The sequence below is a fragment of the Pundamilia nyererei genome, unplaced genomic scaffold (genome assembly GCF_000239375.1).
Source record: "Pundamilia nyererei isolate P.nyererei 1_Seehausen unplaced genomic scaffold, PunNye1.0 scaffold00001, whole genome shotgun sequence".
Lineage (NCBI taxonomy): Eukaryota > Metazoa > Chordata > Actinopteri > Cichliformes > Cichlidae > Pundamilia > Pundamilia nyererei.
In genome coordinates this window covers 4,247,329-4,263,466 of record NW_005187402.1, presented here as the reverse complement: position 1 = coordinate 4,263,466, position 16,138 = coordinate 4,247,329, and the positions used below count along the sequence as shown (strand labels likewise).

The 16,138-nt window shown below is 41.0% G+C and overlaps 1 protein-coding gene across 1 annotated transcript; it reads right to left on the bottom strand.

Annotated features, from left to right (window-relative positions):
* Positions 1 to 2,277: 2,277 nt before the first annotated feature.
* On the bottom strand, positions 2,278 to 10,572 carry sting1 (stimulator of interferon response cGAMP interactor 1). Its single transcript, XM_005719476.1, has 7 exons — positions 10,341 to 10,572; positions 9,416 to 9,642; positions 8,731 to 8,923; positions 4,938 to 5,046; positions 4,271 to 4,515; positions 2,954 to 3,140; positions 2,278 to 2,608 (listed from the first exon to the last, which is right to left on the bottom strand). The coding sequence occupies exons 2-7, from the start codon at positions 9,640 to 9,642 to the stop codon at positions 2,379 to 2,381; spliced, it is 1,191 nt and encodes a 396-aa protein (XP_005719533.1). The 5' UTR covers positions 10,341 to 10,572; the 3' UTR covers positions 2,278 to 2,378.
* Between the last annotated feature and the right edge of the window lie 5,566 nt (positions 10,573 to 16,138).

Here is a 16,138-nt window from a genome sequence, read left to right as displayed (position 1 = left end):
CACCACCATGCCAATCAGATTACTTCTTCCATGTGAGGGTGAAGAGGTGACCCTCCTGGATAAGATGAAGGTTTGCTGCGTTTGGTGAACAGTGTGATAATAAAACCAGAGAAGAATGAAACCTGCTCCTGTTAAATATTCTTAAGTCTTTTGCTGTATAAATAGTGGTATATTTTTTCAAAAGATACAGTAAATAAAGTAATGTTAGTAGTGGGTGATATCATGTAAACACTGTCATGATTTTGTGTAAACATTTTGTCATTTGTAAACTATAAATGACATGGATTCTACACTGTAACTGGTGTGATGTTCTATAAGGTGGTTTTAATAAAAAAAGAGGCAAAAATTAGTTTTTCTTTATTCAACTTTTGAACAGTGGGACTCAGTCAGTACATCTTCAGTAAATGCAAATTATTTACACGGCAGTGCACAACAGGCATAAATCTAGACCCCTAGATAAAACATTAAGCATTATAGCAGTGACAACTCCTCCACAGTAGCAGGTGGGATTTTTCTGTTTTGAGGACGGCTCCTTTTACCTGTCACTACAGATGGTCTGTTTATGTTTTGATCAAGAGCCTTTTTTGGGGCAGCTGAAGAGGAGAAGTCTATCTTATGGCCAACCTCTGGCTGTATCTTGGTCATATTACCCGGCAAAACCCAGTATGCAGGTTCATCTGTAACAGTCCTTGTGCCACAGATCAACACTGTTGCTTCTACATTAAACAGAAGAGCAGCGACATGGCTGCAGGTCTCTGCGACTCCGGCCATACAGGTGCGGTGGGCGGCTTCAACCTTCCCTGTGATGCTCACAATGACCTGTTGCTGCAATGCTGGTTCATTCAGTCTTTGAGAGTGCAGGACCTGAAACACACACAGACAAATTTCATTTAAAGACAAGAACTAACGAGCTATGGCCGACGTAAATGTGTTTTATCTACTTTATCATAAATGTAACAAAGTGTCTAGAAAGTCAGCACATACATGTAATTTTTCATTTCTTTATGTGTCCATCTATAGAACGCTGCAGGTTATAGTGTAAATCTGCCTGATCTGTCAGAAACCTGCCTGCAGAAAATGAACCTAAAGTAATGCAAGGATGTCATCACTTTCAAGATGGAGAAAGCATAAAGTGACAATTACGAATCACTTAATATGATAAGGAGATTCTGCAGGTCATTGATCAAAGTATAAAATTAAAATAAAATGTATTTTTAGTGACACAAGATACAAATATGGAAGCAAGATGTATAATTAGAATTATTTATAATAAACATTAATAAATCATTGCAATTTCTTTAACCATAGAGAATAACTAAATCCTTCAGGACAATGTCACATCAATGCACTGAACTCACTGCACCTAACAGCCTCCACATGTTCTCACTGTAATTTCCCCTCATGAATGAATTTATGCTGCACTAATCTGACTGTTTGCAGGGAAATCAAACGCATTTCACTCGCAGTACTCGAGCTGACTTACCTTTGTTTGAATGACGACTTGTACGCGCTGATTCCACAGATAAGGTATGAAATATGTCAGGCTACGTCAGTAGCGGTTGGTCTTCAGGGTTTCTACTCCACGGCTGTATTTCATACGGGTCCACATTTCCAATGCACGCTATTTTCTGCAAGTACAGCTGCTTCGCCTCGTCTTGTAATCGTCGTTCCAACACACTGTGTTTGTTTTGATTCGTAGACCCCGAAAATGGTGCCGCGCTCCCACAATGCATTGCGGCGTGACGTCAACTCCAAAGCCTCCAAAGTTCCCTCAGTGGGCTGGTTTCAGTCATTATGCAAATGTACTGTTTATAAGATTGTGGAAACCTGCAGTCAGCTGAGACTGAAGAAGTCACTTGGATGAGTGACGAAATGTTTCTCCCACAAAACGCTACGTCCAGATGAACAGAATCAACTTTTGGAGATATAAAATAAAAATCAATATTTCAAAATGAATCCTTTAATAAATACTTAATAAAAACTCCCAATAAAAAACTCATTTCAAAAACCGTTTTCAATTTCCACATTAAAAAAGAGAATTTTAAAATGCAATTTAAATAAGACAGATTTATTTCTGACATTTTCCATTTCCTGCATTTTTCCCGTTCCTGTTAGCTCGTGAATTCGCTATTTTATTAGCAAATAGATTAGATTTGGGATTTTGAAATAATGATTTATAAATAGTGTTTTTATTTTAAATGAAATGATTGAATAATAAATTATTTTAGTAATTTTAAAATTACTAAAATAATTAAAAAATTAAATGTAAAATGCATATTATTTGGACAAATTTATTATTGAAGCACAAAATTCTTTATTTTGATGCACGTGGCCCTTCTGGTCCTCCATAGCGCTGGTCTTCATCTTTGTCTGCTGACTTAGTAAGTGTCCTCCGTGGGTACCCTCAGAGGCTGAGGTTGCTCCAGGCTGATCATGAGCGTGGGGTCTCTGCTCATCACATCACCGTTATTAGAATGTGCATTGCCCACAAATGGGTGTGCCCTCTCTTGCTGAGGATTTGGTGTAAGACAGAACTCCTCTCTCTCCTGCTGCTCCAAGTGTCTGAGGATGGCCTTGGACAGGAAGTGAGGGTCATCCTCCTGCTCATCTAGAAAATGATGAAGACGAAGAAGAAGATTATCTGGTTGTTAATTCCATGTTTTCAGCTTTATAACAATCGAAGAACTACACAGTGAAAGATAAATATGAGTTCACATGAGGCCAGAGTTGAAACTGATCCTCTGACCTACATATTTCATTTCAGCTTCATACTGTGTCACATTTAGACTCCAGTGTAGCAACAAAACCCCTTTAAAAACAGCCACAACATCTTTGTGGGAAAGTGGATAAGCTGAAAGCTAAAATCCTCCTAAAAGCAGCCTGTGTCATGCTGGGAGTACAAAGTCTGTCCCTCTCTCTCTCTCTCTCTCTCACACACACACACACACACTACCATTGAGCAGGATGAGCTTGTAGCGGTTGCGACACTCCAGCGAATGCTCCAGGATGTCCTGCAGGGTCCTGAAGAAGAGCAGAACCTGCTGTCTGCGCTCAGGCTCCCCAAAACCAGCGCTGCTCTCCTGGGACATGTTGTACAGCGTCAGCAGAGGCGTCGCATACTCCACCACACACTCATGGACCTGTTGACACACAAACACACATAGACATGAACAAAAAACAGACACTCAGGGAAAGATATATTTCCCGGACAGATAATCCTTTAAAAGCTTGCAGCACTCTCCTCTCAGATATGTTTGATTCTCGTGTTTTACAGCTAGATGGTGCTGTTACTACGCTTTCACAAACTAGCTCTCCACCGGTGGATTCTTTGGTTTAACCAGGAGGTCGTACCAATGCTGTGCTATTGAAGGGAAATAGTCAAAGGTGAGGTAGATTAATTTACTTCTTTATTTCAAAGTATAAGAAATATCAGATGATAAGGAGTCTGTTTTATAGTATGTCGTAATCCAGAAATAAATATTCAGTGAAATAATGTCACAATGATCAGATCAGCTCAGCAGACAGTGTAAAGGTGTTAGGATTTCCTGGCTTCACTGAGGAAGATCATGATGTTAAAGCTACAGCAAAAGTAACATAAAGAGCAACTTTAGCGCTTGGCCACTCAGCATGGACGGTTCGCAGCACGGATCCCTTCGCACTCATAAAAGCATACACCAAACACATCCTGCAAGTTTACGTTTATTTGAATATTAAATATGCACTAAACTGAATATATATGCATATATATGTAAAAATAACATGATTCCATGTAATGTCTGCAGCAGTAAATTAAAGCCATTCACTTTGAGCTATCTGTGGCTATTTTTAGCCCTAAATGAATCCCCAAATGCTTTCATGTCGCCCCAAACTTCCTTTCTTTTGACTGAACTATTGCTTTTGAGTACAGTCAGTGTTAGATTTGCATCAAACACGTTGGATACACAGCACGCTGATGTTCTCTAAGATACTGAAGCAAATTATGAGATAAAGGCCCTTGAGTCTGTCACTTTGCTGTGACTCTCACTGTCTGTCGTATTTAAACTGTGCAATCTTTGCAAATCTGATCAAAGGAGAAAAATATGAGCATGAGTCTTTCAACCCACACTTGCAGCAAAAAACCCCGATGCTGAGTTCATTTCCTGCACGAGATGTTTACAGCTGTTTAATACTGACCAAACATTTTTAATATGGACTTCAGTCCAGTCGGACGCACATTAATCAAGTAAAAAAACAAACAAAACTATGCCTGGGTTACTTTATGCTTGCATACCTTCCTATTCTCATCCATTATGCGGTACACACTGTGCTTGTAGACCCGCCCCCGGACTCCTGCCCTGTCAATCTCGTTGTTTGGTAGGTTGTCATAGAATTGGATGTTTTCATCCTCGTCCTCCAGCTTATGGGAAATGTTGGCATTGAGAGGGATGAGGATGAGGAGCTTCCTGGAGCCACGACCCCAACTGGTGTTGTTTAACTGGTGTGTGGCACAAAACCCTGCGATGGACTGCTCCAAATCTGAATAGACACGCAAACACAGAAACAGATCTCTTCATTCACATTCATCCTCCATCTCTAGAATAGAGAAGAAAGTGTAGCAATGTGACCCTGTGAGCCAAAAAGAACAGACGGCAGAGTCTAGCAGCTTAATAGATTCAACTTGAACTGGTTAATAAATTTATTTAAATCAATTCACTTGTATTTATATAAATCACAACAACAGTTGCCTCAAGGCTCTTTATATTGTAAGCTGGAGACAGAGAAAATGGAGAAATCCCCAACATTCACGTGACCCCTTTAGAGCAACCTCTTTGGCGACAGTGGGAAGGAAAAACTCCCTTTTAACAGGGAGAAACCTCTGCACACATGGACACACACTGAATTTAACAGCACATGAGGGCAAAACGTGATTTGTTTGTAGATGTTGTCATGTTACTGACGTGGCAGCACCAGTCGCAGGTATCCCAGGTAGAAGGACCAGGCAAGGCCGTGGGCTACGTTCTTCTTCCTCCCCTCGCAGATGTCTGACACCTCCACCGCCGACGGACCCTGCATGCCAACCACAGAAACAGCCGCAACAATGTTACAACACTTCACCTATGCTCAGGAGCCACCTGACACCCTGCTGAAGGTGCCAGGCGAAAGAAAAGGGCATCCTCTCACCCAAGCTGCCCTTTTCCATGTGGAACAAATATATTTTTAGGTTGAATTCAGCATGAGGGACACAGTCAGCTGGACCAAAAGAGATCTGTGCAAAACACAGTGGTCATTGTTGCTAATGAAGACATGTTTAGAGTCTATTTTTACTCAAGAAATGCCATTTCAGTTTTAATCAGGTAAAGCCCCGGGGAGGGACTGGTCTTTCTGTAGTGTAGTCCTTTGAAGCTGGTTTTTTTTGTGAGCCACAAACACACACCGAGCTCTGACTGAGATCAAATTGTCAGGGTGGTGAATTCTCCTCAGTAAAGGCTTTAACTACTAAAACGTAATCAAATACACTGCCAGTCAAACGTTTGGACACACTTTCTCATTTAATGGTTTTTCTTTGTCTTTACTACTTTCTACATTGTAGATACAAACTGAAGACATCAAATATATGAAACAAGATATATTGATATATGTAGCAAAGAGAAGAATTATTGATAATTCTCCTGAAAGTATTTAAGTTAAGATAACTCTTTATTATCATTGCTCATTCATAGTACAATACTACAACAAAATTGGAAAGTAGCCACCCTTTGCTTTGTTGACAGCGCTGCAAACGTTTGGCCTTCTCTCAATGAGCTTCATGATGTATTCACCCAAAATGGTTTTCACTTCACATGTGCACCTTGTGAGGGTCCATTTGTGGAATTTCTTGCCTTCTTGATGGGGTTGGGACCATCAGGTGTGTTCTGCAGAAGTCAGGCTGGTACACATCTGACAGCCCTATTTGACAACTGTTAGAGTTCATATTATGAGTTCTAACAGTAGTTAGAACTAAGAACCAACCAGCTAAGTAAAGAGAAACAACAGTCTATCATTACTTTAAGGACTGGAGGTCAGTCAGTCCGGAAAATTGCTAAAACTTTGAATGTGTCCCCAAGTGCAGTCGCAAAAACCATCAAGCACTATGATGAAACTGGACCACCCCAGGAAAGGAAGAACAAGTGACCAAGAGGATAAATTCATCCGAGTCACCAGCCTCAGAAATCTCAAGTTAACACTGCCTCAGATTAAAGCCCAGATAAATGCCGCACAGAGCTCCAGTAGGAGACACATCTCTACATCAACTGTTCAGAGGAGACTTTATGGTCAAATAGCTGCTAAGAAACCATGACTAAGGAAAAGCAACAAGCAGAAGTTTACTACATAATTCCTTATGTGCTCATTCATAGTTTTGATGCCTTCAGTGAGAATGTACAACGTAAAGAGTCACGAAAATAAAGAAAAAGCATCAAATGAGAAGGTGTGTCGAAACTTGGGACTGGTAGTTTATGTTTGAGATCCCACACTGTCTGAGTGCATGTAAAGACAGACTGCTGCTGGGACGATTGCATGCACTGTTGAGCATGGCGAGTCGAGAGCCCTTCAACTAACCCGACTGGTTGTGCAGACCTGCCTGTAGCTCCGTGTTTATGTTCATAGTGAAAGTCTTCTAGTATAGACAGGCTGGTGGACTTTCCAGAAGTGCTGCTAATTAATGACTGTGTGCAATGTAAGTTTGCTCTGGGTGCAACAGTGGCAGCTGGATCAAGAGGAGAGAACATTCATCATCATGAGAACTAGATTTCTTTGGAAGGATGAATTACTTTACTGAGGAGTGCTGTGTGAACAACATTTGAAATGAGGTAGCAGCACTTGTGTAGTGCATCCTCAACTTCCTCGACATGTTAATGTGGTAAAGAGTTGTGCTTCTGTATTTGTGTTGCAGCCTGTTTACGACTTTTTCTTGATTTTCCATTCCCAGATGTTCCACTTGTTCAGCGTCTTTTTGGGATGTCCCAAGTGTTGCTTTATTTCTACATGATGTGAACAGCAGCAACATCTATGTCCACTATGATTTCTATGACTATGTCCTATGAACGAGCCTCTTTGAACAGAGGCGTGGTTTACGACACCAACTGTCTGCCATCTATAATCCAGTTTTGAGATCCCTTCCCAGACACCTTAATGCCCACTCACATCCTGGGCCAGGTTTCACAATGAGTTCACCTGAAACCTTGGCTGATTGTGATCTACAACCGTTTTCACACCTTGGCTCGTGTGATTTTAGTAGAGGATCATTAGGGGGTCCTTTGTCCCTCTTGGGGGGGGGGGGGGGACACTCCCACAGGGCTTAAGGCTACGTCCACACTAGCCCGGATAAATTTGAAAACGGCATTTTCGCCTGAAAACGCTCCGCGTCCACACTATCGTTTTCAGTCATTTTCACAGAGTTGTGCGTCCACATTGAAACGGACGAAAATGCTTATGTTTTAGTACTGCGCATGTGTGAAGCACAAGAAGAGAAACCTGCCTCATTTCTGTGTGCTGCTTATTTACTTTCCGGCTCTCTGAAACGTCGCGGCAAAATGTCGAGGAAAAGCACAGAGTTTTTTAAATGGAATAACAATGAGGTGGAGTTGTTGCTGCGAGTTACACAAAAGTACAAAGTTGCAAAAGCGAGTGAGAATTAAAGAATTTGAAGAAAAGCTATCTGGAGCATGTACAGACTGATATGAATCTTTAATAGGGCAACAAAACAAACGCTGTATAATGCCCTCCGCAATCTTTGTTCAATTGGTCACATGACTGCATCACATGACTAAAATGTGTCATCGTTTTCATCGCTGTCTACACTGCGACGCGAAAACGGCGTTTTCAAATGTATCTGCTTAGGAGAGAGTTTTCAAAATGTTTTCCTTGAACGACAATGTGTGGATGGGAGGCCAAAACGGAAGAAGACGATGCATTTTCAAATGAAAACGTATTAGTGTGGACATAGCCTAAATCTGGGACTCCCCAACATTTGACCTTAGAACTGAGGAAGCTTCTTGGATGAGAGGATAAACATCTTCAAGCAACTTAAAGAAGTCCAGACGGTTTTCTTTCTAACCTCAAGTATTTAAACTCCTTTACTCTGTTTTTTCTTTTCAGTCATCTTCTCTCCAGTGCACACCTCCACCTCAGTAGGTTCTCTTCCACCTGCCTCCCACTCTAGACCAGTAATATGTTTAAACCTCACAGTCCACAGAAACTCCTGCCTAACCTCGTCTCTCAACCTGTCCATCACCACTGCAAACAAGAAGGGGCTCAGAGCCAATAACTAATAAAATCCCAGCTCCCAACCTAGAACCCATCTACCATTCCTGCCCCACACCTCACCACACGTCACCACCCACTCCTGACGTCTTCCACACTTTCAGTCTGTATAAGCTGTACTGCTGCTCGCTGATTGTCACCTCTCTTCTTAACCTAGCTTTCCCATCGCCTCATCAATTCTATCCCTGTGTAATTACAGCTCTGCGCCTCACCCTTGTTTGTTCAAAAACTGCACCATCTTGTGGTAAATTTCGGTATTACACAAACACATTGCTTTAATTGATATTGCTTCAACAAAATACTTGTTTTAGACATGAATTCATGGTGGTTCTTCTTCACATTTTGGTGACAGTTTTATATTTGTCATAATATACTTAATAATTAGTAAAGGCTGAAAGCCCTGTAAGAGAAAGACAGTGATGTGCAATGAAGATGTGTCTGTAACCTCACCAGGACTCCAGAGACTTTCAACAGTGGGTAAAGGACAAACACAAGGACAAGGAGTTCCCAGATGTTGCATTTGTGTGGTAGATGATGTCCAGCCAGGTACAGCATTAGGCTTGCCACACCAGCAGTGAGCAGGGTCTTGCCCCCCAAACCACAGGCAGGGAGCATGTGGCTTAGCATCCCTTGTCCTCGATATCTGGTCAGAACATGGAAGGAAGAAGGGCAAATTTTGGCCCCGTTAACACGTGTTGCTGCTATACAGAGTAATTATTACTTTAAAAAAGCTGTCTCGGTATCTCTAACAATAATTTGGCAGCAAACATGTTTTTTGTCAGTTTTAAGCTCCACCAGTTGTGGAAAGAAATATCTTTACTAAAAATCATCCTAAGAAGTGACACAGTACTCACGAACAGTAAAGTCTCAGCTTGTGGAAATAAATCAATGAACTCGGAGATACTAAGTTGTTACTGTGATCCAAGCCTCTTGTTTTATATATAGTGATAGTAAGCATACTGAATGGTTTTAAACTGCTTTAATCAGTTGTAACAATTGTAACTTCTGACGCTGAAAATGAAGCAAAGTCAAAAACTGCAGTTCCTTCAGTGGCCACTTGAGGCTAACAGTAATGTTATGGAGCTACTGCCATCTTTCATATACAGTTAATGTATTACAACACCTTTCCTCTCACCTTGTGTTTGAATGATATATCAGCTCCTCTGCCAGCAGACAGAGCCCATGTAGCAAAGGGCCACCAGTCAGCATGAGTACTGCCATGGCAATCCAGCCAAGCAACTTCTCAGGAGAGAATAAAAACATGCCTCCTATAGTTACGGCAGCTGTAACCGCAGCACAGAGTTTAGGTAAATCCCCACGGGGCCGAGGGATTAGAGCATCCTGTTCTCGAGGACACTGCATCTGTCAGGAAGGAAAAGATAGAGATAGCTTATTTATAGAGCACATTTAAAAACAACCAAGGCTGACCAAAGTGCTGTACAGTAAATACAGATAAAAATACAATAAAACACGATTTCGTAGTAACACCTCGCTGATAAAAAGAAAATAAAAATAAATAAAACAAATAAATTAAACCTTTCTAAAAGCCAATGAAAAGAGGTGAGTTTTAAGAGCGGTTTTAAAAGTTTCTAGGCTTTTGGAGAGTCTGACGTGAGGAGGTAAGCTGTTCCACAGTCTGGGTGCAGCCACAGCAAACGCCCTCTCTCCCTTTGTCTTTAATTTATACCTGGGAACATCTAAAAGCATCAGGTCGGCTGACCTCAAAGATCTCCTGGGGCGATAAGTACTAAGGAGTTCTGACAGGTAAGAAGGTGCAGTGCCATTTAAAACCTTAAAAGCCAGCAGTAAGATTTTAAAATCTTACTGAAGAGTGTTAAAGCACAATGAGGTACACTTAATATGCCCGCTAGCTGGCTGATTTGATGTAGTCCCTCTAAACAGAAGCTGCAGCCTTTTACTTTAACGTTACACGTGTCGGTAATCACGTTTCATTGCAGTGTGAACACTGAAGACAGCTGTGGTAAGTAACAGAGTGCAGTTTGTCTGTTAGTACGTTATAAAACTACAACAGAGATAAAGATGCAGATGAAGGGACTCACCTTGATGTGCCTGCTGTGATCCAGACTGGAGAGATTTCCTCTGTCTGCTCTATTTGTGCCTCTCCTCTCTCTCTGTCTCCACCCCTCATGCTATAACAGGAATTTCAGGTTTCATTTCACGTAAATATTCTCACTACCACAGTAAAAGAGAGGTAAAGAGTGAGTGGCAAAGAAAGAGAGAGAGAAAGTGAAAAAATAGAGATGGGTAGAGAGCTAATACGCTCAAGGAAGTTCTGGCTCTGCACCAATAAAACTTTCATTGTGTTTCCTTCGTTCAGCTGCTGGGAGGGTGAAGCAAAGACCTACCGTATACATGAGAGAGAGGGAGGGAGAGGTAACTTGAGCTTGAACTGAATGTGTGAACATTAACCCCTATTTAGTCCATAAAAGTCTCAAAGCTTGGAAGCATTTTATATGACTCAAATGTTGCAACAGCATTGAATTGAACTGAATTGATTTACCTTCATTAGTCCAACAAGGCAAGCATGCTGCACACAGTGGTTGCTGTTATCACTGTTTGCTGTCACTTCCTATAAAGTACTTGTAGATGAGTACTGAAGTGCTCATCCTGCTATCTGTACCTGAGCTGTGGTAACGCACAAATTTTCCTGCTGTGGGATCAAAAAAAGTCTTGCTTTGCTTTTTAATGTCCGTTGGTTCTTTCTTTTAAACCAGTGCATATTATATTGCTCTTCTTCCTAAAGCAGAGTCATAGTCAGCATGGCTTGGTTAGTTGGGTGCTTTACTTTGGTTATTCCCAGTAAATTGGAACTGATTGTCTTTAATGCTCTTCGGCTTGGCGTACTCGTTGTGATACAGCGTGTGGTGTTGGTGCATTTTTTAGTAGAATATGATATTTTTAATATATTGTGGGACTTTGTAAGCAGCTAACTCTACTAACTAATCTTTCCGTGATGTTTGAGCTTTGAGGAAGGAAATTCAAGTGTTTTATTTGTGTGTTAATTAGACTTGATCAGCTGGTGTCTGTGTAAGTGTATGGGTGCACTTTGCTGACTTCCTGTCTTTAGCTGGTAACTTTGCACTCTACTTTTTCACAAGAATGGCCACATTCATCTTCAAAGGGTTTAGGGTAACAACGTTAAAAATGAAAAGGGGTTTTCACAGACCAGTGGTTGGGAATCACTTCTCTTTACAAACAGGAAGCATGTAAACGTGTATCATAAATGTATGATTAGCTACAGAGATGTGGAAATACTTTTGATGGTATTAGTGAATTTTGTCATACAGAATCATAAAACTGAAAGAAGAACAAAGAGTGCTGTGTAAGACGCATCGAAGAGTTTAACTGCTGCACAGTGCATGCTGGAAACTCTGCTCATATGCAAATTTTTATTTAATTAAATTTGCATTTGGGAGAGTTTCAGTTCGGATGTGGCCTAAACATAAATTACTAGACATTTTAAGCAGGAGTAATCTTTACCAGTAACAGTTTCTTAGTCGGATATGTGTGTGCAATTCATTCACACTCTCTGTCTTTAAAGCAAAGTGAGCTGCTTTCTGTCACAACTGATCAGCTGCTACTTAGCACAAATATCTTATGGACAATGCTGGGCATCCTCTGCATATGGCCATAAGGAACCAGAAGAGTCTGTTCAGCGACAGGTTGCTTCTCCCAAAGTCTAAGACCAACAGACTTAAAAACTCCTTTGTCCCACATGCCATCCAACTATTTAACTCCTCGCTGGAGGGCAGGGGGAGGGGAAACAGGAGGACAAAGGAGGGCGGGAACAACTAAGCTGTAGTGCTTTTTATTGTGCAATAATCACTGTGCAACAGACTCACAATAGTTGAAATGTGCAATAGACCTGTGCAATCTACATTTCATCATAGACTATATTTCACTGGTATTCATATTTATCCCTATTATATATTCTGTATTTATATAAAAGTGTATATATGCCATATTTATGCTTATATTCAGTCTCTCTCGTTCCCCTTTATTTGGTATTCTACCTCTGCAACATGCGGAGAAACCCACCCGAGGGGTTAATAAAGTTTGTTTTAATCTAATTCACGCATGCAGACATGGTCATGGCGATCTCTGAAGTTCAAACTGAGCATCAGAATGAGGAAGAAAAGTGACTTCTGAGACGTTGTTGCCAGATGGGCTGGTCCAACTATTTCAGAAACTGCTGATCTGGGATTTTCTCACACAGCCATCTGTAGGGTTTCCAGAGTATGGTCTGCTTTGAGCTAATAGGGAAAATGCAGTAACTTAGATTTCATTCAATTAAACCAAGTTGTGCAGGAGAGCATCTCTGAATGCACAGCATGTAAAGCAGCAGACGACCACATAATATTTTATTAAAGGAATTAAAGACACTGCACTGCAATGATATGTATCTAATATCCAATTTGTTCATGTGAATAAAGAGCCCTCTTCACACTACAGTTTATTATGCGTTCCACAGGGTTCCATGCTAGGACCAATTCTGTTTACATCATTGATGGCATTACCCTGACCTTCAGTAACACAGTGGTATTTTTTGACCATCCTGTCCTTCAATGTGCATATTAATCAAATATGCAGGGTTGTTTTGTTGCAATGTCTCTAAAATTAGAAATATTCTGTTTTAGAGTGATACAGAAAAACTGGTTTATGCATTTATTACTTGTAGGCTGGACTATTGTAATGAATTATTATTAGGATGTTCTAAAAACTCCCTGGAAAAGCCTTCAGTTGATCCAAAACGCTGCAGCGAGAGTACTGACAGGGACTAGAAAGAGAGAGCAGATTTCTCCCACACTAACTTCTTTTCATCAGCTCCCTGTACAATTTAGATTCAAATTTTGAGTCCTTCTCATCACATACAAGGTCTTGAATAATCAGGCCCCATCTTATCTTAAAGATGTCATAGTACTGTGTCACCCAGTGGAGCACTTTAGACTGCAGGCTTACTTGTTGTTCCTAAAGTAGAATGGGAGGCAGAGCCTTCAGCTTTCAGGCCTCTCTTCTGTGAAACCAACTCCCAGTTTGGATTCAACAGAAAGATGCCCTCTCAATTTTTAAGATTAGGCTTAATACCTTTGTTTTTGATAAAACCTATATTTAGGGCTGGATCAGGTCACTCTCAATCCTCCCTTATGTTGCTGTAGGCCTAGGTTGCTGGGGCTTCCTGTGATGCACTGACGATTTCTTCTTCACCAACCTCTCTATGTATTTTTGCCCCACTCTCTTAATCATTAGCCAATATTAATGTCTGGCTCTGTTCCTCTCATCACCTCCAACCTTTTGAAAGAGATGGCCCCGCCCCTCCCTGAGCCTGGTTCTGCTGGAGATTTCTTCCTGTTAAAAGGGAGTTTTTCCTTCCCACTGTCGCCAAAGTGCTTGTTTAAAGGGGGTCTTATTTAAACGAATGTATATTTGATATCATGTTAAGAGTTGATCTTTGCTCAGATCTTAACTACTTAAACTACTTCTCTTTAAATGTCTCTGTTGTGTGGCATCTTTCACATTTCCCACAGAACAGGTGCTCTAACTCTATGCAGCTCTGATCAGAGTTAGTTGTCTAAGGAGCTTGGAAAGAAAAGCATCTGGACTTCTTTAAGTTGCTTAAAGACGTTTCACCTCTCATCCGAGAAGCTTCTTCAGTTCTGTGATTTACACTCGTTTTCACACTCCCACAGGGCTTAAATATGGGACTCTCCACCATTTGACCCTAGAACTGAAGAAGCTTCTCGGATGAGACGTGAAATATCTTCACATCTTTGGTTTATGTCCGACAATATTTTAACGGACCGGCCTTTAAGGTGTTGCGGATAAATACAACAAAATAAAACCAGTACCGGTACCAAAAAAAAGAAGATGTATTCAAAACACACGGGAAAAGACCCAGGAAAACCGAGTTAACGCTAAAAACTGATAAAAACTCTGAAAACATCAGAGTTAGTCCTTTGTATTGCAATTTGTGTCTGTGATTAATTGGTAAGGAAACATGTGACAAGGAAATAAAGGCTCTGTATCCATACCAAAGGTTCATGCATATTTTATTCAAGAGTAAAAAAGTGGATCGTCCCATGGGGCATGCTTACAGTGTTAGTGACCGGGGGAGTCAAAACAGAAAGCTGAGAGAAAAGAGAGAGAGAGAGATTGAACAAGAGACAGAGAAAGTCAGAACCGTGGCACAGTTTCTATGGCACAGGGTCTCCCAAGGGGGGTTCACCTCTCCCAGAGAAGCACAAGATCAACCAAGGAGCAACGCAACATGAAGAGCAACCAGTAGAGAGAGAGAGAGAGAGAGAGAGAGAGAGAGAGAGAGAGAGAGCTTAATATTAAGAATAATGTCCATAATAAATAGAATCATAATAATCATAGACTCATAAATATCATCAAATAACAAGAGGAATCATCAAGAATTATGATCAGAGAGAGAGTACACTTTTTTCCTTTAAGTTGTGACGGCAACACGCCTCCCGTTAAAATGTGTCTGCTGCTTTTTTGCTTTGAACAGCGCAAATTTTAACCATGCAATCATGCTTTTGGCTGCCTGAATGCCTGTGCCTTTGTATATAGTAATGGTCATTCATCGATGCTAGTTTAATATTTGTTTATCGTTATTTATATTTATCATTTAAAAACAACTCCTGTACATCGACAAAGAAGAGAGGAGAGAATGTGGACTTGACACTTTGAATAGAAGTGAGTCGTCATTCTGTACAGCGTCGAAAGAAACCGGAAACACAGGTCGTGAAAAAAGAAGAAGGAAAAAAAGGTGGCAAAAATAACCCCCAATGAAATCGAACGCAAAATGAATACAAAAAAAAAAATTAACATTATGTACAAAATAAATGTTTCATCATACCTCAGTTCATTTATATTAGCCAGAAAAACAAGAAGAAAAGAAAATCCTACTATAGTGAAACACAGAGCACAAATATAATCTTCACATTATTATCAAAGAACTTAACTCTGCATGCACTGATGCTTTAATATAAATGCTTTACAAAGACCCTTTCCCCCCCTTCAGACTTCTTCTTGTTGTCTTGGCTTCTGCCTTCACCAGAAGAGTGTGTTTCCTCAGTGGAATATCGTTTCCTGCTTATTAGGCCGGAGATTCCCGGCAGTCACTGCTGTCTTTTTAGCAGACAGCAACTCGGGAAGAAAAGAGGATGTAGAAAGAGAATGAATAGAGTGTTGAATTCACATTTCAACTCCCCTCCCCCACCTCTGCGTCTCCCTCACATACAGTACATTTGGCATCCCACGTTACCATAGACTGCATCTTGCAGACCCTGTGACCAAACGCATCAAGATGTGCAATAAAACCTCTCTTATTTATTCTATTTACACACAACAGGTGGGAGAAACACTTCAAATATGATCCCGGGTCACATTTGGAGCCACGAGGGGGTTTCTTTGTTTCTTTTTTGGGTGGATGGGCAGGCAGGGGGGTTTCCTGCCACTTGACTTCAAGTGGCGTATGCTTGCAGTGTGGTGCTACAAAAGCAAAATGGGACTCTCCTCCAAAGGAGGAAAGGATGGTGAGGCTCAGATTAGACCGCAGCTTGAGATCATCTTCGCACATCTCTCGCTGGCAGATAAGCCGCCACACTGCACATCAAAAACATATTCTCGCCGTTGCCTGATGCTCGGCTCTGCTCGTGTTCGCAAACGTAAACACTTTTTCATTTTTTTTCGAAATACAGCCATACAGACACCGACACGTTAAAAGCATGTGCACGCACTTTGGAAAATCAGCATTGGTAATGGTTCCACTTCCTGTTTTGGGGATGCAAACAGGAAAAAGAATCATACATGACACTTAAATACCCCCCCC